General features: G+C 49.9%; 1 protein-coding gene across 13 annotated transcripts in view; it reads right to left on the bottom strand.

The window, feature by feature from the left end:
• The window catches only part of LOC116948983 (receptor-type tyrosine-protein phosphatase delta-like), a 614,820-nt gene that overhangs the window by 114,511 nt on the left and 474,833 nt on the right, over positions 1 to 25,476 (bottom strand). For 12 of the 13 annotated variants that reach the window (XM_076071860.1, XM_076071866.1, XM_076071855.1 and 9 more), the window contains 3 exons: positions 21,681 to 21,692; positions 18,504 to 18,521; positions 10,854 to 10,964 (listed from right to left, as the gene is read on the bottom strand). In XM_076071860.1, coding sequence (XP_075927975.1) covers positions 10,854 to 10,964; positions 18,504 to 18,521; positions 21,681 to 21,692 — 141 coding nt within the window. The remainder of the gene's footprint in view (positions 1 to 10,853; positions 10,965 to 18,503; positions 18,522 to 21,680; positions 21,693 to 25,476) is intronic. The other variant, XM_076071861.1, reaches the window with a different exon arrangement.

Raw genomic sequence — 25,476 nt, 5'->3', positions numbered from 1 at the left:
ACGCTCACGTGCGCAGAGGCTCGGGCGGATTACATGAATTGGCAGCGCCCAGCCCAGCCGATGCGCAGGCGCATGCACCGCGACAACGGCGTTACTCGCGTGCAGGTTGGCACCTGGGTGTCACATTGACGACGGGGAGGGGGGGGGGGGGACAGCGTGCGATGCGCCTGGTGTGAACGCATGCACGTGCACGGCCAAGTGCGGAGGGGGTGTGGAGAAGGGTGAGAGGGGGGGACAGGGAGAGGGGTGGGAAGGGGGCGTGGATACGCATGCAAGCGCCCAGATTTGAAGTGAACGCAGCAGAGGCAAGCTTAAAGCGTGTGCACGTGCTGGAGTGTGCCCCGTGGTGTAGTGCGTTTGCGCACGGCTGTGCGCGTGCACTGATGCACACGCGCGTACGTGCACTTGATGGCAGAAGGAGGGGCCGTTTGGCGAGAGAAATTGTACAATGAACGGCTATTTGGTTCTTTCGGTAAAGTCACGTAGAATGAGAATAAAATAATAAATTGATCAAATAAAATAACTCCAGCGCTGTCCTCCAGACAGTCTCGTCCCTTCACCTGATGAAGGCCGCTTGTGTTGTGGCCGAAACTTCGTGATCATTTTATTGCGTTCTTTTATTTTATCAATTTATTATTTTATTCTCATTCTACGTGACTTTACCGAAAGAGCCAAAGAAGATGAATCCTTGCAGTCACGAAAGCTTTAAATCGAAATTTAAAAATGAACGGCTACTTTAACGTGGGCAGTAGGGGAGGGGGATCGAGCTGGGCGCGAACCAGAGAGCGAGGAGGAACGAAAGACACCAACCTTCTCGCTTCTGGGGGGGGGGGTGGTGAAGGGTTTGATGCAGAACACAATGGGGTGACGTAAAGAGGGGAAAAGAGACACACGGAGAGTAAAACATGCCAGCGCCTGCCCTACGCTTCCTGCCCTCACGTGGCCAACACGACCCACCCCGTCCGTGGCTGCCAACACCGACGCCACCCTTGCAGCCTGCGCGTTGTTCTGCTCGATCTGCCAAGCACGAGACTCTGTCTTTCCTAATCACGTCAGGCACGGGTTTTACTCTGCTTTGACAATTCCCTTCCCGTGCTTCTCTTCCCACGAAGTGCATTCCGGCATATTCGGCAGTGCACAGCCACGATACAAGGAAGAGACAACTTTGTTCGGGAAAGTTTTTTTTCATTCTGGTGTTGTTGTTTTTTTTTTAAATGGCAGGTGACATAGACAACTACTCGAGCCACATCAAGGCGACAGCCGCGTATCAAACTCCTTCCCGAGCGTGTTTTATTCGTAAATTGCATTTTATTAAAAAGAATGAGTTTTAGTTGGGAACAGATTTTGGGTCGAAGTTTAAAAAAAAAAAATCCATACCACCCCACAATCATGTTTGGGAACCCATTATTTATTTACTGGACTGGACACACCTTCTCCATCCAGCACTGCAGCCTCCCTCCCCTCCCCTCCCTCCCTCCCTCCCCTCATCATCATCCACCACCCTCTGTATTCCCCAATGAGATTCCAGTAAATACTCTCGGCGGAACAAAGCGCCGGCTCCATAGATTGCATCGGAATATTATGTGCGGTCGATCGAACGCCTCTGCAGCCGCTGCGGCATCGCTGCTCCTGATTATTAATCCCGAGGCTATAGATCTGGAAGGCTCATTAGAATTAAACGTGTATATATATACACATTGTTCCTGGAGGTGCTGTGGTGTAATGGTTAGGACACAAACTTTAATCCAGAGGTCACCGGTTAAATTCCATCTCCCAGCACGGGCGGCAGTTGAAAGAATGGTGCAACATTCTTAAATCGTCCCCCACCTATGTCCACCCCAACGGTATAAATAGGTATGCCAACGTTATTTTACCGGCAGTTCTACGTGTGATGGGGTGTGGTTACTGCCACCTCATTCAAAACGTCTGACTAGTGGGCCAAAAATACCCCCTCCCCAGAACTTGCTCTACAGAGACTCTCTCGAGCTCCCTCTAACGGAGGTCCAGCAGTGGCGTGGGCAAGCAATTGCAGGGATGCACCTTTATATTTTTTGCACACCGCTTCACAAAAAGCACACGCACACATGCCTGGCGTGTGTATTTTTTTGATAGCACAAAAAATATATATATCGAAATTATATTTCCACCGACGGGGTATTTGAACAGAAACGCCAATACAAGCACCAGCTTTAGATTGAGCGACATGTAACGAGGGTTGCAATATATTGTGCCACTCTCGCCAAGTATCACAGCAACATCATGGCTATGCCATCCACCCTGCTGCGAGACGAGAAGCAGAGAAGCTGGCTCGGCAATATCTATTTAATTTAATTCCCTTCAATGCGAATTTCGTTTTTTTACGGCCACATCATTCATATGAGTGTGGCATGATCGCTAGTTCAGAGTAAGGCGTGTTTGCTGATTTACTTCCAAAAGTTGTGGCTCCTCCACTCCGTGTGAAGGGCGAGGGAGTATCCACGGCTGTGGTGATCATGTAAATCATTAAAGATCCATTCTCTCGAAAGCACAGACATTAGAGTCACGGGTGTGTTTTTTGTTATTATTATTTCTTGCTTAATATTTTTGCCGAATGGTTTTAAATTATCCCCGATGTTTTGATTTAAAGCTTTCGTGACTGCAGTAATTCATATTCTTAGTTCTTTCGGTAAAGTCACGTTGAAGGGAAACAATAAAATAAAAATATATATAAAACAATACAAATTATCACGACGTTTCGACCATAACACAAACGGTCGTCATCAGGTGTGTCGGTTTGCATAAATGTATTTACTTTTAAACGGTTTATTTATTTACACACCTGATGACGACCGTTTGTGTTATGGTCGAAACGTCGTGAGAATTTTTTTGTTTTATATATATATTTTTTATTTTATTGTTTCCCTTCAACGTGACTTTACCGAAAGAACTAAGAATACATATCCCCGATGTGTTCTGGGAAGTCACATCATGAGATGCATTATCCATTCAGATGTGTGCTACCATATCCACCATAGATACTATCCCACGGAAGCATGTGCCACAGAGCTATCTCCCAAGATATCCCTTCAAGTGACCTCTAGTCGACACAGCAGAGGGAAGAAGTGTCACACTTGCTCTGCTACATCGAGTAATGTCTTTTGCATGACAGCCACACTGACATGTTTTATTCTCAGAGCAAAAGGTTAAGCCAAATAAAGCGCAGCACCACACTTCATGCAATTTTTTTTGTGTGCAGGTGCAGCCATTGGTGATCAGGCTGAGACTATACACTGAGTATGACTCACGGACCCGGATTCAAACTCAGGCGCCTGACTGGTGCCAGATCAACCCTCTGGTCACCTGGCCGCCTCCACGTGCACAGAAATCGCTGTGGTTCCCCATGACACGCAGGAGTGGCAGCTCGTGGATTGCAGCTACCCAAGAAACTGTGACGATGTACTCCCTTCTGAACCCTGATGAGTGCTTTAAGCAGTGATTGTATTTTCCCTGCACCGAACTTCAGAGTGAGGTTTTAAGTGGAGATGTCGCTTGGGAAAAACTTGCGCCATTAAGGGAGCGTGCACGTGAGCACCCGCTCGCGCCGGGCTGCCCGAGGGATCGCTGAAACACAACGCTACCACTGCTCAACAATGGCTTCGCAGCAGCAGCGCAGTGCGCGCAAAGTTACGGCCTCAAGGAAATTGTCTTGTTCTGGTTCATCTCAGCATTCCTTGGTCTAAAAAGTATTTTGGGACATTATGTTTTATCGCTGAACTTTAACCGTGTCTGAACTATGGCAAAAATACATGTAATGCATGTATAATTTAACGTATAATTTTTCGTGCTCAACTGAAAACTAATAAAAAAAAATTGCCAGGTAAGACCCACTGCGCTACGTAGCTCTTTTTCAGAAGCCACACGGCTACAAATGATAGCTCAACGAAGTGGCTTATCATCACGTGGGAATTTATAGCAGCCACAGACTCCAAACGCATTGTTTCTAAATTTGGGGGGAAAACCCAGAGAGAAATCCACACGACCACGGGGAAAACATGCAAACTCAAAATATATAGGCGTCAGGGTTTGGATTAAATCCATGTGAGGCAGTTAAAATCTCGCCAACGTGGCACCCATACATTACCCCCCCCCCCCCCCCCCATTTGTATTCCCAACATTTAATTTAGGGAATCCAAAGCAGTATGCCTAACACACTTTATGATTAATCTATGGCCCTATGTCAATGTATGTGCACACCCGCCAGGGTAAATAGTTTTTTTTTAAGTAACAAAGAAGCCAACATAGCCGATGGATGCATGAAAGAGCGGTGACCTAAAAAAAACTAAAATCCAGAGAAGTAGAAAATCTGAAATATATTGGAGGAACAAACTTTGTCGGGGGGAGGGGAGATAAGAGGCGAGAAGTCCCGGGCCCAAAGCCGACTTGGTGCTGAATGGAAAGCGCCGTGCAGCAGTGGGTACCATGGACATCTTCTCGACAATTTAACTCTTATACTGGTAGGAACCTCCTGGTTACACCAGCCGACAGGGGATTATTGTGTCCGTCCGTCCGTCGTGCATCCAAAAATAGGAGGGGTGGGGCTGGGTGGAGAGGGGACGGTGGGGAGGGGCTTGGTGGGGAGGGAGGGGCTGGGTGGGGAGGGGAGGGTGGGGAGGGGCTGGTCACCCCGTGGTGCCCTTATAAAACTCAACGTTTAACCTACTCACGCCGGCTTGTGCCCGCCCTCACAGTCGGGTATATTTGCGGAATACACCACGTGGTGGTGCCCCCGTTGACCCTGGCCATTGACCGAGCAACCCAACGTTCCTACCAGCTCCCTCCGCAGGAATGTGTTTTCAGTATTGAGCGTCACTTCCACAGCACACAGTAGTAATGCATAGGGCACATTCGTAGGTCTAGTAGAAGGTCGCCATAACCGCTCCGACCAATTAACCGCCCACACCTAGTTGTGTTTATGAATGTTGTATCTGTCATTATCTATACGTGTTCACATATCTGACCATTTCATTTGTCCGCCAATACCACAGCCTTCAGAAAGTCATATGTGTGACATTGTACTGCTATACCAATAACATTACTATACCAAATTAGTGCACATACCTATATGACTGCTAGATGGGCATACTTGTATGTAAAACTAGGCACGTAATGTGTATAGTTCTGCCTCTTGCGAACAAGCTAATTTCATTACTCCATCTCGGCAGTTGGCGTCCTCTCGGGCGCATTCCTGCCTTTGACTGCCACTCCATTGGTAGTCTCGACCACCAGCAATCACCCCGTTGAGTCACGGTGTGTTCTGCCCAAACTCCCTTGTATGTATGTTCAACATCTTTAACACCGTGCATAGCCAACCGTGCTCTTACATCTCACACTTTGTGTTTGCGTAACAAAGTTCCACCAACTTTGTTCCAGGGTTTGTGGACTATGCCCACATCAAAGCACAGAGCCAACACTGCTGAGATCATGGGTTTAATCCCAGATAAGCCCACCTGTGGTTTCACCATACTTACTTGTGCAGTGACTTTCATCATCTCAGCACAGTGACTTGGGATTATATATATGTGAAAACACCAAGGGAAAACTTGTCACTCATACGAACAGCCCATGAGTGTGAATTCTGGTAGATTTGCTAATTAGGGCCGTGGAGAGTCATCTTCCACGTCGGAATTCAACGACGAATCTATTAAAATCGATGAGTATTGCTATACATGTGATGAATGATGCGTTGGAGAGTAAAACACGTACAATTTTATTTAAATAGATAATTTGCACAGATACTAGGTGGATTATTATCTCAGGATTATGGGACATTGTGAAGGGTTGGGGAGGCCTTCATCCAGCTGTGTATTAACCATGGCTGATGATGATAACCGTGATGAATATTTACGCTCAGGGAGCAAACACCGGACCATCGAAGCAGAACAAAAAGAAGCAATACAAACGAGACATTTGAAATTCATTAAAATAATCATAATCGATTATTCAATGACATTACTGGCCTGAATCATGACAATTCATCAAATCGCAAGTGAGGTTAATCATTTTCTGCCTACTTCCCTGGGTTTGTGATTTACAACTTTGCTGTCGTGGTTTGAATGCGACAGCAAATAAAACCCCCTCGCTCTGTCTTTACGTTGATAGTGCGGCAGGGATTTAATCGCAAAAACAACAACAAAAACAAAAACACAGCCACACGTATACAGAAAGTAAAAGTGGTCAAGGCTTGACAGCAGGGAAACTGGCTGTCAAAGGAATACAAGACCCTCTATATTCGCACAGGTTGAATAGAACAATTATGTAAGAACCCAGTGCAGTATTCCTTTTGCAATTTAACCTCGTGACCTTGTATTCTGCTTTGCCTGTCGATGGCAGTTCGGCAAGCTCCCCATCTGCAATAATATTCATAATGCCGATTATTTACATGAGAGAGCCTCGCCAAGTCTCGATACTGCTTTCAGGCTTGGTTCCCACAATTGAGATGTTTTTTTTTTATTATTTCGTTCATGAGTGTTTGCCCTACGGGAGGAAACAGAGAGGCTGGAGAAATTCCATACCTATGATGCGGTGATACACACCACACTTCACGACCAGAGCCTCGATGATCACCACCCATCCAACTGCTAACGAGGTTCAAAGCTGCTTCGCTTGTGAAATGAGAATTTGATCGTAGCGACGTGCGATGTTTGACCTTGTATGGAGCCGCGCGGGAGGAAGTGAGCAAATGGCTCAGCAGCGAATAAAGTCGCCTGTTTTATGCAACGAAAAGCTTCCGAACAAAAAAATATAACGATCCGCAATAAATTATTCGATATTCAATAGGCGAATCCATGAAATGGCCATGGGTGAAATTGAGCTGCCACCTCAAAGCTTAGCCGCTGCGGTACGGAGTCAGCCTCGTGAACGCAGGAAGGCAGCCGACCTGCAGGCCGATTGATTTGTGTTTCTAATTACCTTTGCAATTCACTTTTACACACCCACAACTCTGTTATTATTATCATCATCAACTTTACGACTATTATTTACGTTATGAACTTTGCTGCTGTAATTATGACCACATTGATTACAATCAGTGGAGTCAATGGGGTGGAGAGAAGGTTCAAGCAGCCAGAGTGCACGGTGCCACGAATGCGGTGAGCGCCGTTCAATTCCCGGCCATGGTCAATACCACTCAAGAGTGGCATTTGAATTGAACCCGGCCCCCCTCCCCTTTACCAACCTGCACTGACCGGCGTGGCGAAGTATGGGTAACCCCCCCCCCTCCCCCCACTATGGCACTATGGCCAATATAGCGTGGATAGGTCTTTATTAATGCAGTGGGCTGTCAAATTATCATCTCGAAGTGGATATAAAAAGTACAGGAAAAAAACTATTTTTTTTTAGTCACTTATTAATTCCATACCTCCATCCATTATCTGGAGGATTGGAGGCTGTGGTAGCGTGCGTTTCCTGAGTCTCACTTTCTCGGGTCACCGCTGCACTGTGCCCATTGCTTCAGCCAGACATACGTCCCGCCAAATCGTCCACCCTTTCAGATCATCGAACGTCCTCGGCCCCATTTACCCTCGGCCACACCTGCAATCAAAAACCGGCGTCAAGCCACCGGCAAAACTTTCACACGCCGCAAGTCCCCAGAAACCCATCTTCCCTCAGGCCACTCTCCACGTGAAGCTCCTGAAGGATACAGACATCGGTTATTTTTGCTGTCCGTGCAATTCTCAAGAGGCCATGGCAGAACCAGAATTGCTGAGACGAAAATTGGAAAAATGATGGCAAAGTTAATCGTAATTGCTACGACACTTCAACGTGTCTTCCCATACGTTAAGGAAACGTGGCGGTGCTAATTGCACTCGACGGGCCGGAGAACCGCTGGTTTAGTATCACATTATTTACACGTGGGGCGCATGCACTGTGTCACCTGAGGTCACTCGCGCAGGGCACATCCGTGCGTGGGAACGCCAGGAATCCAACCGACCTCACCATCAGAACACAATTCTCGACCGTGCCGTGTCCGGGTCCATCACACGGCACTCAAGTCTTACCTCTACTTAGAAGGGACATGTGCAGAGATGAGTGAACAAAAATATGACCCGTTCAACACCTGTATCTCATGAAAACCTGGCGTGACTGGAGCACATTCAGGCCATTTTAGTGTTGCCCATTACTCTGCACATGGGGCTACAGGGGTTCAGATTCCATCATCGCCAGGTCACAAAAAAATCACCATGGTTTGTGGACCTGCTATGATTATCTAATAATAATAATACTAATTAAATAGTACTAATTTCAACTTGTAGCACACCGCACAGTATTCACCGCCTCTCGTCAATACAAACAGAGAGAATGACTCGGAGAAAGCAGGAAGGCAGCCACGCGATGACGCGGCACCAACAATTGTCCAAGCTCTGCAGTCCTCAAGTTATCTGCCAATGAGTTGAGACGACGCACGCATAAAAACCGTGCATATATATAACATAATCAAACCAACCCAAGAAACTCTTATCAAAATAAAAACACCAATTCCTCTGGAAATGCCAGCGTGGAAAAAAAAAAGCAAGCCTTACGATTTGTCTAAAGGATAGCGGGGACACCCAATCGACTTCTTCATGCGCATCGGCAGAGCGGTCCTAAGTGTATCTTCGCAGAACTAAGACGGCAAGAAGGTGCTTCACACTGAGAATGGCTAACTCTGCTGCTGCTGCTGCGGTGGTGGGGGGTGGGGGTTCGGGCTTCAGTCCTTCAGTCTCGGCAGATAAGCCGAAGGGAGGAAAAACAGAAGTAAAAAAACGCCTTCTCCCAACCTTGATGGCCAAGCGCTGCTGCACACTTCCTTTGCTGCCGGCAGCTTCATTTTATGATTGCACCGAAGGATTTAGACAAAAAAAAGCCCCTCCCCAGAGAGCCCCCACCCCCGCCTGCCCACCGCCCCCACCTCCCCACCCCGAAAAAAAACTGATCTAACTCACGAAAAATACTTGCCATCAGATAAATGAAGCTGGGACGGCTGTCTCTGCTCACTGGCTGATAACCTGCCCTGGAGAACTTCAGGAATGTCGCCGTCATCCGTAGGGGCCTTCCCCGCCGCCCCCACTCCCCTCCTGCCTGATAAGGTCCCGGCTCCGCTAAGCCGGTGGCTCCAAGGGTCCGGGCCTCGCAGCAAGGGCCGTGAGCTGGACACGCCGCACGACGCGGAACTCAAATCACTTCCTCCCCCCACAGAACTTAGTTTGTTCCAATATCGTCAAAGTGCCATCGGCGGCTCTTAACAATTGCAATGGCTTTCATGAACCCCACAAGCAAAAGACTCGCTTGGGCCTCGAGACTTTATTTTCAGCGGGGTTGAGAATCATGACGTTTTTGGCCAATTGCACTAACGAGTGTTTGGCATGTAGGAGGAGCGATCAATTACCCGGAGACATCGCATTTGCCATACGAGTAAAGTAACATTCGAGGATTTACAGATGGATTCAAGAATCTTTCCTTGCACGGTTATCGTCTGGTCACTTTATAGCTCATACCTACAACTACCTGGCATTCCCAGGTAGTCTTTCAAACAAGTACTCATCAGGAAATATTTCATATGATAAAAAAAACATGTGCCCATGTCTCCCATTGCGCCACAGAGGGACAAGTCACAAAGGCATTTCATCACGATGTGAATCTGGTCCCATATATCATTACAAAAAGATCCTACCGATTGATGCCAGTGGTCAGTAGCGTCCTCCGAGTGAAACCTGCGAGTACTGTAAGCATTTCTTATGCGCGCTTCACCTGAGCGCTGGAGTGTACATACTACTTGGCTGTGCCGTGCAGCTCTCCAATCGGTGTTTTTGGGCTGCACGGCGTGCGGTTCTCGCCGAACAACACACGGGCCGAACCCCAAAACGCAAACGGAGAGCTATGAGCGCCAGGGTTCATTCAAGTACACACAGAGCACTGGGTTTACAACTCCGCACGGATGACAAAAAAAAAAGTGACAATACGTGGCTTCTCAACCTTGTGCGCACAATTGAAAATGGGTAGGCGGTTACGCCTGGAAGAACCTACTTGGCCGTTAAAAGGCATCAGTTTCATAACGACGGAACAACAATACCGCGTCGGTCTCCACAGCTGTGCTGCAGATCTCTTCGATGCGTTTCCGGGTGGCGTCGCGTGTTACGCGTGGCGTTGCGGAGGCGACGTTTCGCTCCCCTTCTCTGGGGCTTCTTCGGCGCAGGAAAAGGATTTGAAGGAGCTCGAAAGCACGCGGCGTGGGACGTCGGAACACCGCGCCGAACGAACACGCGGGCACACCCGTGTATCAAAATCAACATCAGATAATTGATTTATACCGGTGGAATCCGACGAGCTATCGAGCTCTTGCTCACAGCTGTCTCGTAGGCCTCGCAGATTTCCAATAGATGACACTGTGGAGCGCACGGCAATATGCGTGTGCAGAGGTGAGGATTGCAGCATACAAAGTGGCCCGCGAGTGGGCGCGGGGTGGGGGGGGGGGAACTCCATAGCACCGTCGCTTCACGAGCACTCCGGCGGGAGCGGCGCCTGGCGCGAATCTTCGGGCGCGGCAAAACTCGAGCCACCCTCGGAGGCTAAGCAACGGGTGCGTGCTCCGAGAACAACAAGGTCCCGGAGAGGACGAGTGGGAGGGATGCAGGGGGAGGCACGGAGTGGGAAAGAGTGGTGGGGGAGGTGAGGGGGTGAAGTGTAGAGCACAGGGGGAATATCCAAGAGGTCATGAAGTGGTGGTTGCGAGCGGGGAGACTTCTGGGGCGGGCGGTGGTGGGGAGGAGGCGATGAGTGGCAGGGGGCCGTGGGGCTGTGCAAGTGGTGGGGCTGCCCCCCCCCATCTGACACCGTACCTTTCACGAAGAGGTTGGCGGGTGCCGAGTAGCGAGTTCCCACGCTGTTACTCGCCACGCATTCGTACTTGCCCTGGTCCATCTCCTGGCTGTTGTCGATCTGTAGGGCTCCTGTAGCATACGTAGGGTGCACGCACACGCACGCACGGACAGAAGGGAAAAAAACGTTCCCCGCGTCAAGTGGTTTCGTCGACTGTTGGGGGGCCAGGGGGGGCTGTCAGTGAGTACACAGCGAGGCAAAGTGTGGAGCACGACAGGGCGGTTGTGGCCAGCAGTGTGGCACTGTTCACGTTCGCACACCGCGACTTCGATTAGTCGAAGGCTGATTCAACCTAGGGGAGGCCCAGAACTTGATCAGATGTCCAAAAATCACTCGCGCCGCTGATGCGAAGACATGGCCAGGAATCGAAGCGAGGTCTCTGGTTTTATAACGTGGTGCCCTGACCTCTGTATCACCATTGCACCCACAACAACAACACACAAAGGACAAATGATCACCGTAGAGCCTGCACATGCTGTTGGGGCAAGTGCTGTTAGCGAGCACCTATGAAGGCCAACACGGCACACGAGAGGGTGGGTGGCCAGCACCACGCCAGGCCGCCTTTGTATCCACAGCGGTGATGTTTACACACTGCACCAGGTACTCGTTTGAGGCCGAGTAGACCTAGGGGAGGCCCAGGACCGGTCACCGGTGTTGGTCATGAGCGGGAAACGAACTCGGCAGACCGGGTTCGTAGCGCGGTGCGCAAACCACTGTACTACCGCTCCCCACAGACACACGCACATACATGCATGCATACAAACACACACGTACAGACACAAGCCACATAGAAAAAAAACATTTACACACACAATCTCTTACATTGAAAGAGTTCCCTCTCCATAAGTTGTCTGTAATAAACTGGGTCCATAGCTTGCATGATCTGAATGTAAATGCTTGTGATGTCTCCTTTCATCAATAGGCTCCTTTTTGCTTGCACACGCTGATGACTTCAACATTTTTGACCGATATAATTTTCCATTCAAGAGTTTATTTTTTGGGTATCTCAGACTTTCATTCCGTTTTGAAATTGTGAATGTTTTTTTCTAATGTTGCCGTTAGTGGATAACTGTTTACATTCCGTGACCCCATGTCTCCCTCGAAAGAGAGACTTGCAGCTTTGATGGGCTCTCAACTGGATACGAATGAAAAAAAACGAACTGCAGTGATATTTTTTTTCCGTAGCATACACACATCACCCGCTCTTGATATAGGGATTAGAAAAATTGTCAATGATAAAAGAGAAAAATGGCAAAGAGAAAAAAAGCTGACGAGTAAATAAAGATGCGTGGAGAGGTGCATGCTGTGGATTGCACTGAGAGACGGAAGGAACAACACCTGGATTACAAAAAACACATCAGCCGGAGACGTCGTATTGACGGTTGAGAAATACAAGCGGGCGTTGGCAGGGCACATCTCTAGAAGAGATGATGACTGATGCATGGTTATACGTTGAATTTATTTCGCGCCATACGTAGCCAACCGTGCCAATCGGAGGTGTGGGTGAAGGACAACAAACTAAACACAAAAAGCAGTTCTAAAGTAATGAGTTTTAAATCTAGATTTAAAAGTGCATAGTTCCTAACATTGGAAGGAAGAGCGTTCCAGACGGCCACCACAGAAGCGCATCTGAAAGCACGCGATGCAGTGACCATCTTTGTTCCATGGCTAGACAAGAAACCGCTGCGAGGATGACCGCAGTTTTGCCCGATGGTTGATGCTCCTTGACGAGATGCCCAAGCTAACCGTGGTTCACTTGTGGCGAGCACTTTTGTGCGCAACGAGCGCGACCTCGTAAAACGGTCGAGCGGCTGGTCACGGAATGGAAGCAAAAGGAGGGATTGCGCACAACAAGACACGTACTGAAGAGATAGAACAATAGAACAATGAGATCGGCTGACAATGCATGGAGGAAGATTAAGACGATCGCATCGTAGAAGGGCGAGAGACGGCGAAGCCTTGGAGAGGCCTTTGTCCAACAGTGGAGAAATGACGGCTGGTGTGCGAGTGAAAAGTAATACGTGGATCAAAAATGTCACTCAATAACGAAGAAAGAACTATTTAACCTTGCAAGATGTATACATGATATTCAGGATGGGGATATCAGTGAATAACAGATTATATAAATTACTGAATTGTACTTTACAGACTGTTGTTAATCCACTGTCAGATGAAGAACTCCCCACCCCATGACGGTCATGACTATTACTACGATTTTTATGTTACCGGGTAAGGCCCACTGAGCTGTAGAACTCTTTTTTTCAGAAGCGACTTGGCCACAAATGATAGCTTCAACGAAGTGGCTTGTCGTCGTGTGGAAGTTTATAGCAGCCAAACACTCGAATTGCAATATTCTGAATGTGGAGTGGGAAAATGGGAGGACCTGGAGAAAAATCCAAACGAGCACAGGGAGAACAGGGAGAACATGCCAACTCCAAATATACAGCAGGCGTCAGGGTCGGGATCGAACCCATGACCTCCTGTATACCAGGCGAGGTTGTTAACATCTCGCCACCGGAGCGCCCCCAGGTCATGGAGGCTGTTTGACCATATTTCATATGCTCGTCAGTATGGGATGGCGAGAGGGTTGGTTTCGGACTGAATTCAGGCTGCTAGGTTCATAGGTCACTACCCATTTGCACATCTCCCCGAGTACGAGTAACGACTCATGGATGGTTACTCAGAGGCACATTCCCAAGATTTAAATAACATAGATGTTTTATATTCTTGGTTCTTTCGGTAAAGTCACATAGAAGGGAAACAATAAAATAAAATATAAAATACAATTCTCACGACGTTTCGACTGCAACACAAGCAATCATCATCAGGTGTGAAAACCACAGCAAGAACATTTGAAATTTGCTGTGGTTTTCACACGTGAGAATTTTATTGTTTTATATTTTTATTATTTTATTGTTTCCCTTCTACATGACTTTACCGAAAGAACCAAGAATATGAATCCCTGCAGTCACGAAAGCTTTAAATTAAAATAGATGTTATAATTACATAGATGTATGTACATCCCGATAGGTGCATCGACAAATCATTAACCGATGTACAAGCTGGTAAGTTTGTTGTACAAATATAGCAGTCAACTAAATGTGCTCGAGGTATATATTTAGCAATGAACATAACACTTGTTTTTGTGTTTGCTGTGAGTAAGCAGATGTGGAATTAAGGCTGATATTCTACTCCTAGTGCATCGTGTATCTTTTTTTTTTGCTACTGCTGCTGCCAAAATATCAGCACGGGGTAGCAGCTTTTCCTGAACTCTGCACCACCCGAGTACCCAGAGCGTCGCGAAATAAAAAAAAAAGAACGACTTTTAAAGCATTAATAACACAGACGGGGAGAGAATCGCGGAGCTGTCCGCATCGCTGTAAAATGTCAAGCGAAGGGCAGCGAAAGGAACTCACGCGGAGATGGGAGTGACTGGCAGAAGGAGGTAGCAATGAAGAGAGGTGAGAGTGGTGGTGGTGGTGGAAGAGTATTCAAGACAAAAAGAGGAGAATGGAGGGGAGCAAAATAAATATACAAAGTAGGGGGAAGCAGAAAAGAGGCGGCGAGGGTGAAAGAGATAGAAGGAGCGTGCCGACGACATTCAGAATTAATATTTTGTAATTGCCTGGCTGTGTATGGCTGGAATCTGCAGCACACAGAGCCTGAGGGGGGTGGGGGGAGAGATTTGAAGCCATGAGGTGGGCAAGCAGCGACCGACAAGTGTTGACGACGACGGGCAGCGCCGTCGGCTGGCCGCGCCACGCTTCGTTTAATACGACGGTGACAATTAGGCAAGGAGTGAGAACGTGGGAAGGGGAGCGGCCAGCGAGAGGAGAGATGGTGGCTTTGGTGCCGCTACCCTCGCTGCCGACCTCATCGATCCTTGACCGGCAGAGGGGAGGAGAAGCACTCGCCCCCATGCTCCTAAGCTCACCCCCCCCCCCCACCCAAATCCGTGAAATAGGGGGCAAGACATCTTACAAATTACCAAGCCATTACCATAAGGATGTATGCACCCCCCCACCCACCGCTTCTTGTCGGAGGTGAATCAACCCCGCTGTCGCTGCCGTACACCGCCAGCTCTCCTGCTCTACCCACGCTCTCCCCACACTCTTCCTCTGCTCTCCCCACGCTCTCCCCACGCTCACCCCACGCTCATCGCCAGCTCTCCCCACGCTCTCCCCATGCTCTCCCCAAGCTCTCCCCAAGCTCTCCCCACGCTCAACCCACGCTCACCCCATGCTCTCCCCACGCTCTCCCCTACGTTCTTCCCCTGCTCACCCTACGCTCTCACCATCCTCACCCCACGCTCTCCCCATGCTCACCCCACGCTCTCCCCACGCTCTCACCACGCTCTCCCCCTGCTCTCCCCAAGCTCTCCCCACGCTCAACCCACGCTCACCCCATGCTCTCCCCACGCTCTCCCCTACGTTCTTCCCCTGCTCTTCCCCTGCTCACCCTACGCTCTCACCATCATCACCCCACGCTCTCCCCATGCTCACCCCACGCTCTCCCCTACGCTCTTCCCCTGCACTCACCACGCTCTCCCCCTGCTCTCCGCCTGCTCTCCCCCACGCTCTCCGCCTGCTCTCACCATCCTCACCCCATCCTCACCCCACGCTCACCCCATCCTCACCCATCCTCACCCCACGCTCACCCCATGCTCTCCGCCTGCTCTCCCCAAGTCCCATGGCCGCTTCTGCCAACGGCACCGTGAGCTCAGATTGTTTTTCGCCATTAAAGACGCCTCATTTGCATATCATTTGCATACCCCAAATTTATTAGACGTCGGAGATTCATGGTAGGATAGCGTGTATTTGACTTACAAATTTTCGAACAGGTCTCTCAATGCACGCGGATAACTTATGGGGCACAATATCCGTCAAAACAAAGATGCTTCGTGGCGGGGCGGTGGGGGAAGGAGGTTTTAAATAATAAACGGTTATCTGTACATCAGCGGCACGCTTGGAATATGAAAGGGAATTATGATTCACTCGTGGGACAATAGAATAATCAGGAGCCGGGTCCCACGCAGAGGCAGCTCTCAATCGGCAGATCTCAACCATTTATTTGTACACAGGAATCTTTAGAGACGCCGCCCCCTAGCCCCGCTCCCCAACATCGCCGTCTGATGCAAACGACTTAACGACTCTCTCACTCTCTGGCACTCGGCTGGAATTGGGAAAAAAAAACATATCAGGCTGCTGTTTGAGGGTTAATTTGATGCATTTTATCAAACCATCTCGGCTTGCGTGTAGGAAATTAACCGGCGGGCCATTACTATTCATGGGGGCGCGCTGACCCACTTCAAAAATCCCTCACTCAAGACGGGGAAAATTCACTTGCGCGTCATGGGGGAGGATTGATAATGCCGTGGCGGGGTGGGAGTAGCCGCTGGAGCAGTGCATGGAAGCGGGGAGTTTGATAGGGAGAGCACGGATGAAGGTGAAAGGTGGCGGATGAGACAGCAGCGTTTCTGTTCTCCCTCATTTACTCTCGCGAGCGAGACTTCTGGCTTACATGCGCGTGCACGTGGGAGCGTTAATTGTGCAAGAAAAAAAAACGCTTTGCAACAACCACAAAAAATTATGCGTTCTATCCCCCCCTCCTCCTCCTCTCCTTTCGCTTTTTTGTCCGTGCTCTTATCGTGGTTTATACGAGTCCACGGGGAGGGCAGCTCCGGTGGCTACAAACTCAGAGTGGTCGAGTGCCTGCGAGACCCGGGTTGAGGATGCATATTAACGCACGCATAGGAAATTCCGGCCACTCATGCACGCTCACATGCACTTAGGGAGATGTGCGTACACACTCGAGCACGTAGCAGCCCTGCACGCCGCCATGTACCCACCGGGCTCGCCGGGACGAGGCTTTTTACGCACCCCACTGTGCCGGTGGAGAGCGCCCAGCAATAAGTCACGGGGACGCACGTACACAGCCGGGGGAGGTATTACAACACAGACTTGGAATCCGACCAGCATTGTCTGGAATGTGAGCCGACCATGTTAACAATACTGGACATCTGTGAACAAAGAGCTTCATAGCTCATCGGATTCCGGCAGTATAAATAAATATTCGGAATCTGATAAATACAAAGACAAAGACCCCCCGTACAGCCTTAAACATACTCTTGGGGCAAGTGCTGTTAGCGAGCACCTATGAAGGCCGGCACGGCACAAAAGGTGGTGGTTGGCCAGCACCACGCCCGGCCATCTTTGTCTCCCCCCAGTTGTAATAATTTACACACCGCACCAGCGGTACTAATTTGAGGCCGAGTGGACCTAGGGGAGGCCCAAAACCGGTTCTGAGAATCGTCACCGGTGTTGGCCGTGAGAGGGAATCGGACTTGGCCCGTCGGGTTCGTAGCGCGGCTCGCTCACCGCTGCGCCGCCGCTCCCCACGACGCACGCGCACACAAGCACACAGCCGCGTGGCGATAAATTCGGAAGAGGGAGCACGCTTGGGTGAGATCGCGCCGTTGTGCACGCGCTCGACCCAGGGCAAGGCCCACACGTGCACACGGCGTGACGCGAGGAAAGCTTGCGGAAGAAGATGCGCGTCCCTTTTGTAGAGGGGAAACCGCACCGCGTTCAGCAGGGCCTCTGGTTGGCAATCTCGGACGCCGGAAAAAAAATGCTCCGGAGATTTTCAATTTAGCAACGTCTGTGTCTGTGTGTGTGTGGAGGAAAAAGGAAAAGATAACTCCAGTTGTTTCGGAGAGTGCCGAAGATATTGCATCCTTGCCTCGGATGACCCCCACCCCCGACCCCCCTACCCCACCAAGGCTGCGGTGCAATTACAAGTTCCCACACGGCGTCATGCAAATGACTTTCACTTCTGCATCCAAATCATCTCCCCCCCCTTCCTCCTCCGCCCCACGCGCACAGGATGAGGGAGAATAAAAAAAATCTACCGTGACATAGCACCAAAAAAAGAAATAACCACAACGTGGATTTATTATTATGAATTATTAACGTAGATACGTACATTTGGTGGGGCGTGGGATTTGTTTGGTTTGTAGCAAAGTAAGCGCGGAGGACACAGATATTTAAAGTTTACAATAATTCCTTCTAAGCTGTCGCCTTGCGCGGATACAAGCGTGTGCGCGCGTGCGAGTGTGTGCGCGTGCGAGTGTGTGTGCGTGTGAGTGTGCGCGTGAGTGTGTGCGCGTGTGAGTGTGCGCGTGTGCGAGTGTGTGCACGTGCGAGTGTGTGCACGTGCGAGTGTGTGCGCGCGTGTGGAGCGGCAGTCCCGCGGTTAGCGCACTGCGATACGGAGCCCGGCGACCCGAGTTCGATTCCTGCTCACCGCCAATAATATTGCCAGATTTTTTTAAGCAGCCCTGAAACCTGCCCTTGGTCAACTCAGCCTTATATTGGTGCCTGGTGAGGTGTGTAAACATCAGCACTGGGGAGACAAAGGCGGCCAGGGCGTGGTGTTGGCCACCCGGCCAGTCTTGTGCCATGTCAGCCTTCATAGGTCCTCGCTCACAGCACTTACCCCAACAGTCTGTTTATAGCCCGCACATGGGGATATTTGTCTTTGTGCATGTGACAGTGCAGGTGACAGTGCAGGTGACAGTGCATGTACGCGCGTGCGGTTGCAGTTCTCACCTCGTATTGGCGTGGAGCCTGCAACGGGGGTCAGCGTGGGAGAGAAGGAAACACACAGCGTGCAAGGGTTAGAGCCATGGGAGACACCGGCTGGACATCACTCCCATGCACACAGGCAGCAGGCAACAGCGACCCAATCATCCCTCATGCAAAAACGATGGGGGGGGGGGGGAGGAAAAAAAGATATATATATTAAAAAAAAGCAATACGGTCAGGCACAATCGTAAAGATCCATTAGGATAACGCGGGGAAAATGCTTCGGCCTGGAACGCGGGAGCGCTGGGGGAGCGCACAGCAAAGGGGACGCTGCTGGTTAGGAGCCGGGGTGGGTGCGGCGTGGGGTTTCATTGGCGCTGGGATCGCACGAGCATGGAGGGAGTCCAGCTGGGGTCGGAGGAAGGAGCGGTGCTAGCAGTAGGAGGCACTGCACTTGGGACGCGGTATGACAAGGGGCTGGGGGGGAGGGGGGGAATTGATGCTTTTCGGTGAGTTGACCTTCTGAGCAAATCAGAGGGAGAGGCAGGACATTGCTCAGGGGTTGGCGAGCCCCACGCACTCACTGCTCGGTGTGCTGTGTGACAGATTGAGCGCCGCTGAACGGAGTGTCGCTGGCCTGCGGACAGCGTGTTGCGTGCGTGTGCGCGTGTGTGTTTGTATATACATCGCGGTGGACCGAACATCAGCCTTACAGCATATTCTTCTTATGATAATGAGCAGTGGGCTACCTGGAGGGAAGTGTAACCTCATGTGGCCCCCATAAGATACTTTAAATGTTGTCCCCCATTTAGAGGCAGCCTCTCAGGGTGGCTGGGCAGACGGGCATTTAAGTTCAAATGAAATAAGTAATCGTCACTGCCAATGTACGTATGCATGTATGTTGAACTTCTTTCGCACCGTGCATAGACAACCGTGCTAATCGGAGGCGGGGAATGCCATTGATGCCACCAGACCTCACCCTCGTTCCTGTGTTTTTACCAGACTTTAACACCTGAACTCCAAAAACAGTTAAGCTTTGTAATTATCCCACTGAAGGAGTTTTACATTGCGATTGCAGACATCGATGTCCGTCCCCCGCTTCATGTGGTGCACCAATTGCGACTTCTCTGTGCCCATCATCATCATAATCATCTTCCCCATTTTCCATGTCTTCACATCACCACTGTCAGTCGGTCAGCAAGAGCGCCGGCGGTATAAGCCTGGGCGCTGTGGAGCCTGGCAGGGCGCAGTGTCCGTTCGTGTGCCTGTGCATCCTGAGTGCGCGCGTGCGTGTGCATGCGTGTGCGTGTGTGTGCGTGCCTGCGTGTGTGCGTGTGCGTGCGTGCGTGCGTGCGTGTGTGTGTGCGTGCGTGCGTGCGTGTGTGTGTGTGTGCGTGCGTGTGTGTGCGTGCGTGTGTGTGTGCGTGCGTGTGCCTGCGTGTGTGCGTGCGTGTGTGTGCGTGCGTGTGCGTGCGTGTGTGTGTGTGCGTGCACGCCGCGGTGCGAGCGGGAGTCTCGCGTGCCCACGACGTCCGCGGCGCCCTATCTGCCAGCAGCATGCTCGCGTGTCCTGGGAACACGCCGTGTGGTGGTGCACATGCACAAGGGCCGCTTGCGTTGCAGCACGGCATGCACGTGCGCCCGACTGCTCGTGCGCTTGCAGTCTCATGGGGGGGGGGGTGAAACGATTACATGCTCGAGTGCTCGTACACGCACGTGCGTTCCTCTATGCACATTTGTACACATTGGGTTTCCTTGTGCAGCAGCAGCAGCAGCATTCCAACACCCACACGTACACAGGGAGGCCACTTCACTTTTTTTCTTTTACACCAATAATGTACGTCGCAAACAAAGAGCATTCTCATGGATTTAGCAGCCCCTTTAGTTGAGTGTGATTATATAGCATGTACAAAAACACGTGTGTAGACCATACGATGCAACGTTACGAAAGCAGCTCTTTCCAGGAGTAATCAGGGGGCTTGTCGCGAGCCTCAGCAGTGATGGAGGGGATTCCAGATGCCGCTCACGGGAGGGGGGCCGGGGGGGGGGGGTGTTCAGGATGCAGTTCCACGACCTTGATCACATTGAAGCTCTTCCGCAACCGCTAACTGATTCACCAGCCTCAATTCTATGCACACCCATGGCCAATTAGAAAGCGAGCTTGCGCTGCTGCGGCCGTGTCGCGCGGGCGCGTCTTCGCGTCCGTGACGCGTGTTACTCAGCACGACGACGTCCGACGCTTCACTCCACGTGCCGGTGGCTCCTTCGGGGAGCTTCCTGGGAAAACGACCGGAAGTGCCGTGCCCGCGGAAGCTCCGAACACGTCGAGAGAAACGTCGGGCGTCCCGCCGAACGCGACAACGCGGCGGCTAGCGGCGGCTCGCAGATGCGCAGCGCCTGAGAGCAGTGGACGGGAACCTCCCGCGGTGACGGCACCACGAGCAGGCACAAGCACCGGGCCGCCCCACAAACGATAACTCCCCACGAGTGACTCAAACGTGTTGTGGTTTTAACGAGCTTTCACACCGGTTTAAAATGACAAGTGCGGGAGAAGGGGGGCGCCCGGGGTGGGTGGGGGGGGGGATTTATGTTTAATTAAATTAGCTCTGCGCATCGCTCGGACACCCGCACCCTCCCACCACCTAGAGTTGCCAGCTGTCTTTGGAATTCTTCCCCCTGGCAATCATCCTCTTCCCCGCCTCCCCCCCCCCCCCGATGTAGCTGCCCTGAGAATTCCGTCGGTCTTCCCCGAGGACATTAAACATCCCAGTTTTTGTGTCGGCTCAAGACGGACGCACTGACACGAACTTGTCCACCCTTCGGCTACTGCGAGCTATCCCTCTCTCATTCCTCTGCCCCACGCACATGACACGGCCCGGTTATTTTGCACCTTAGATGCGGGGCTGCAGCGTTTGGGAAAGCGTCTGTTTTTGTTTGTTTGGTTTGTCCACGAATCTATCAAATAAAAATGCCCATCGCTTGGACTTCCTCTCTGCAGTCACCGTAGCTGGAGGGAGGGAGGGAGGGGGTTGGGGGGTCCATGTCAGCGTCCCTCCGCTGTGACCGCTGGGCAATGCTTCGTTGGGAAGAAGACAACAGGCGGGGGAGGGGCTCTGGACAGGGCAAACGGCCGCGATTCTGTTGCGCATGCCATGCAAGCCGAACGCCGCACGAAACGCTCTCCGCCGCTCGTGCACTTACCACTCAGGGGTTCTGGGGGAAGGGGTTTGGTTTTTTTGTTGTTTTTAACGCAAGACCCGCAACGAGAGGGAGAAAGAAACAGCACACAATGTATTACAGGCCTGCAGAAATTACTCCGCAATTAAGAAACGCGTCAAACCACAAGTCTCAACGACAGATATATGACCTGGAGGGGGGGAGGAGGGAGGGGGACGTGGGGAGGGGGGAGGAGAGGACGGGTGGGAGTGAAACATTAAGGCACTGCAAATATTTAAAATTACTCGTCGAAAGCAAGCCAGGGAAGTATTAATTCACATTAGTCAATCTGATGTATGCATTTAAATAATTATGCAATATATAGATATTAGTTGGGGAATGATATGCCGCCCTATTAAAGAAATAAATCAAGTCCGCTTCCACACCATTAATTTTCTCACGCACGCTTTTTCACATCCAGTACACACGGTCGACAGTACAGAATATTTTATATGCAAATCGCGTGCCGATAGTAATGGATTTTTATCGCGTGTATACAATTTTGTGCTGATGTATTTATTACATATATTGCACAATAACAATGTGTTATATTTAGGTTCGCTCACACACACAAACAGCATGACGTGAACGTTCCAGTACGTAATTGATGTATATACTTCTCTTTTGTATGGTTTATATTATTTGTGTCTTATTTACCGGTGTCAATCAAGACACCGACGACTTTGCTCTGCACTTAATTGGCTTACATTCTAGATGCGGGGATTAAAATATTGGCTCGACTGGCACGCAGCGAACATTTCCCCCAGCGGGCAGCAGTGTCTGGGAAAGTGCTGCCCTACCCCCCAACCCCCTAACTATGTTGGAGCCGAGGTCAGACTTGAAGTGATCTCAGAGATAGTCCTGCGATATCCACTTACAAGCTCCAATCTCGAACAAGAATGATAACTTCGGGTTCATGTGATGACACCCCATCGCACATATCGAGGTAAAATTCGAAAAAATGTAATAAAAAAATAGTTACAATCGAGAACGTCCTGTACATACGAACAGACAACTAAGGTTGCATATCTACCCGCTGCTCGGCAAAGTGAATTATCCAGTGATGGTCGGCATGAAACTGCCAGGAATGTGGACACATTTTCCAGAATGATGAACCCACAATTTACAAATATTTCATTACATGAAGCAATAAGGGCCTTCCTGCACGCGAGCTGTGTAAATTTTGCCAAACATATTATGACGACGATGTAAATTATAGGATTAGTTGCCCCAGTAAATAAGCAAATTAATAACAAAGCCTTCCACCTTAATTACGTTCAAAGTTTCCAACACGAGTATTACTGATAATTCAACTTTATTGCAATAATATTGTTGAAACATAGCACTTCGGTGCAATTTTTTTCTTCGAAAAACTCAATAAAATTTCTAATTTAATTTAATCGTACATCCATATATATATAAAACCCTATGAGACTGTGATAATGAAAAGTAACTCGTCCAGTGGCGTTCCTAGGAAGCGCTTCATTTTGCGCTGCCAAAAAGTGTTCAGATATGACAGTTGCATCGTGCTTAAACGGATGCGGATTGAGTCAGGGCTCAGATCATGTTCGTCTACATCGGCTCAGCGGTTAGAGGGTGCATCTTGCCACTGGAAGGTTGCACGTTCAAATCCTGGTTGGAGCTTCACCACTCAGCTGATCGTCAATGGCGGTTGTCCGACGGATAGACATTACCCCGCCGTGGGAATATGGAATTTCCACCGCCAGCTCGGGGCTGTGAAGGGGAGATGGGCACTGCACGTCAATGCTCACTCGAGCAGGAGCACACACTATCTGAAAGGTTCAGTAAAAACGGCCATGCCTGTCTGGGACACATAAACAAATGTGTACAACAGAGCATGTGACAATTTACCCTCTCCATCCGGGGCCTTGATTCAAGTGTTCAATTAACTACTGCAGTACTACGATTCGGGGGGTTGCAGATCAATGCAACAAGACGTTATTTTGTTTGACCATTTGGTTCAGATTTTTATCTTGTAACACGAACGTCATTTGCATACACCTGCGAGGAATTGCAAGTAATAATTAAATCGCGTATGCAAAATTTCGATGCGTGTTATCGTGAGCACAAGGATCCATTGCAATTGATAAACCGATGGATCATTTGCGCGCCTTGCACAGGAATGCTTGTTGTGTAACGGATAGCATGGACGCGCGGCTCAAATCAAGAGCGGTGTGTGTCACAGACAGTGCGCTGTAGTTTCGGAGTGGAGGGGGGGAGGGCGATCTTTCTGAGTGCAATCCCAAATGGAAAAAAAATTCCCAATTTGGTATATTTATGTTTATAAATATATACCGTGACACCAGCACAAAAAAATGGCCTACTCTTTAAGAATAACGTCGTGGGATGTCTACAGCCCACCGTGAAGCAGTGTTTTATGGGTAACACAACCACCGTATTAACGGAGCAGCCTGGCCGACTTAAACCGCAAACTTCCGCAACAATTGACAAGCACACTACAGTCGGGCCACAGTCACCACCTAATCCGTGGAGGTAATGGCAGTAATGTGTGTATGAATGTTGACATTTCTTTTTCACCGTACATAGCCCACCGTGCTCATGGCAACACACACACAGCTTAAGTCTACATTATCTTTCCCAGTCATATTCACACCTCACAAATCAGATTAATTATGATTTATAGCAATCAATTTCTAAATTAGTATCAATTTTTTTTTTATATATATACATTTTCAAATTTCATTTTACTTGAACGAGGAGACATATTTTGACAAGAATTTGTATGGAAGGTATAATTAGGTTGTCAAGTTGCCTCATAAAAAATATAGGAGATGAAAATTGACTTAATGACTGTGAGGGCTCTATTTAAAAAAACCTGCGCTTGCACATATACCAAACCTTGCCCATATTCGTTTGTTACATTATTCACTTATCAGAGTGGAAAAATGCTACGTTTTTGCCTCACAATCATTAGGGAAGAATCTTTGGATCCTCCAAAAAAGTTATGAGTTAATCATGCAGCCTTGCCACTGCTTATGCAACGGTGCCAATGGTCGGATTCAAGTTTGACACGTTATTCAGACTGAACACCCACAGTAAACAATGCATTAACACCCTCGCAAGGCCAGTGGGAAAAAAGATTGGCGTTGCAACCGCATGTTCAGAGAGCGTGCGGCATTTATACAACAATCGCGCACGCTTGTGCGCGAGCACGCGTCCCACGCATGCCAACGCATGTACACATACGTCCAACACGGTTATCCAGCGCATGCAGGAACAAGAGCGTTCACAGATGCACGCAAACTCAACGATCCCCTCTATCACCTTTGACAGACTCTGAGGGGGGCAAGTGCTGTTGGCGAGGAGCTATGAAGGCCTGGACGGCACACGAGGGGGTGGGTGGCCAGCACGAAGCCCCGCCGACTTTGTCTCCCCAGTGGCGATGTTTACTACACACCGCACCAGGTACTCTTTTTCGAGGCTGAGTCGCCCTAGGGGAGGCCCGAGACCAGCTCAGTTATTCCCCACCGTTAATGGCCACGAGCGGGAATGGAACTCGGGTGGCCGGGTTCGTAGCGCAACGCGTCAACCTCTACGCGACCACTCCACACTCAAACACACACACACACACGTATATGCATGCACTGTACCCGATAGGTGCGAAGGTGCAGACGTGACGCTGTCATAACAACCGTGTTTGGCAACACAAACGTAGTGAAACGAACAGAGATAATTAGGACGATGCTACATCCCAGGAGCGTGAAAGCCAACCATCACGCTTCTGTTCTCCATCCCATGT

This window comes from Petromyzon marinus, chromosome 35 (assembly GCF_048934315.1).
Source record: "Petromyzon marinus isolate PM22_M1 ecotype Great Lakes invasive population chromosome 35, UKy_Petmar_22M1.pri1.0, whole genome shotgun sequence".
NCBI lineage: Eukaryota > Metazoa > Chordata > Hyperoartia > Petromyzontiformes > Petromyzontidae > Petromyzon > Petromyzon marinus.
Note: the sequence above shows the minus strand (reverse complement) of the source record. Positions and strands in the feature narration are given on the sequence as shown.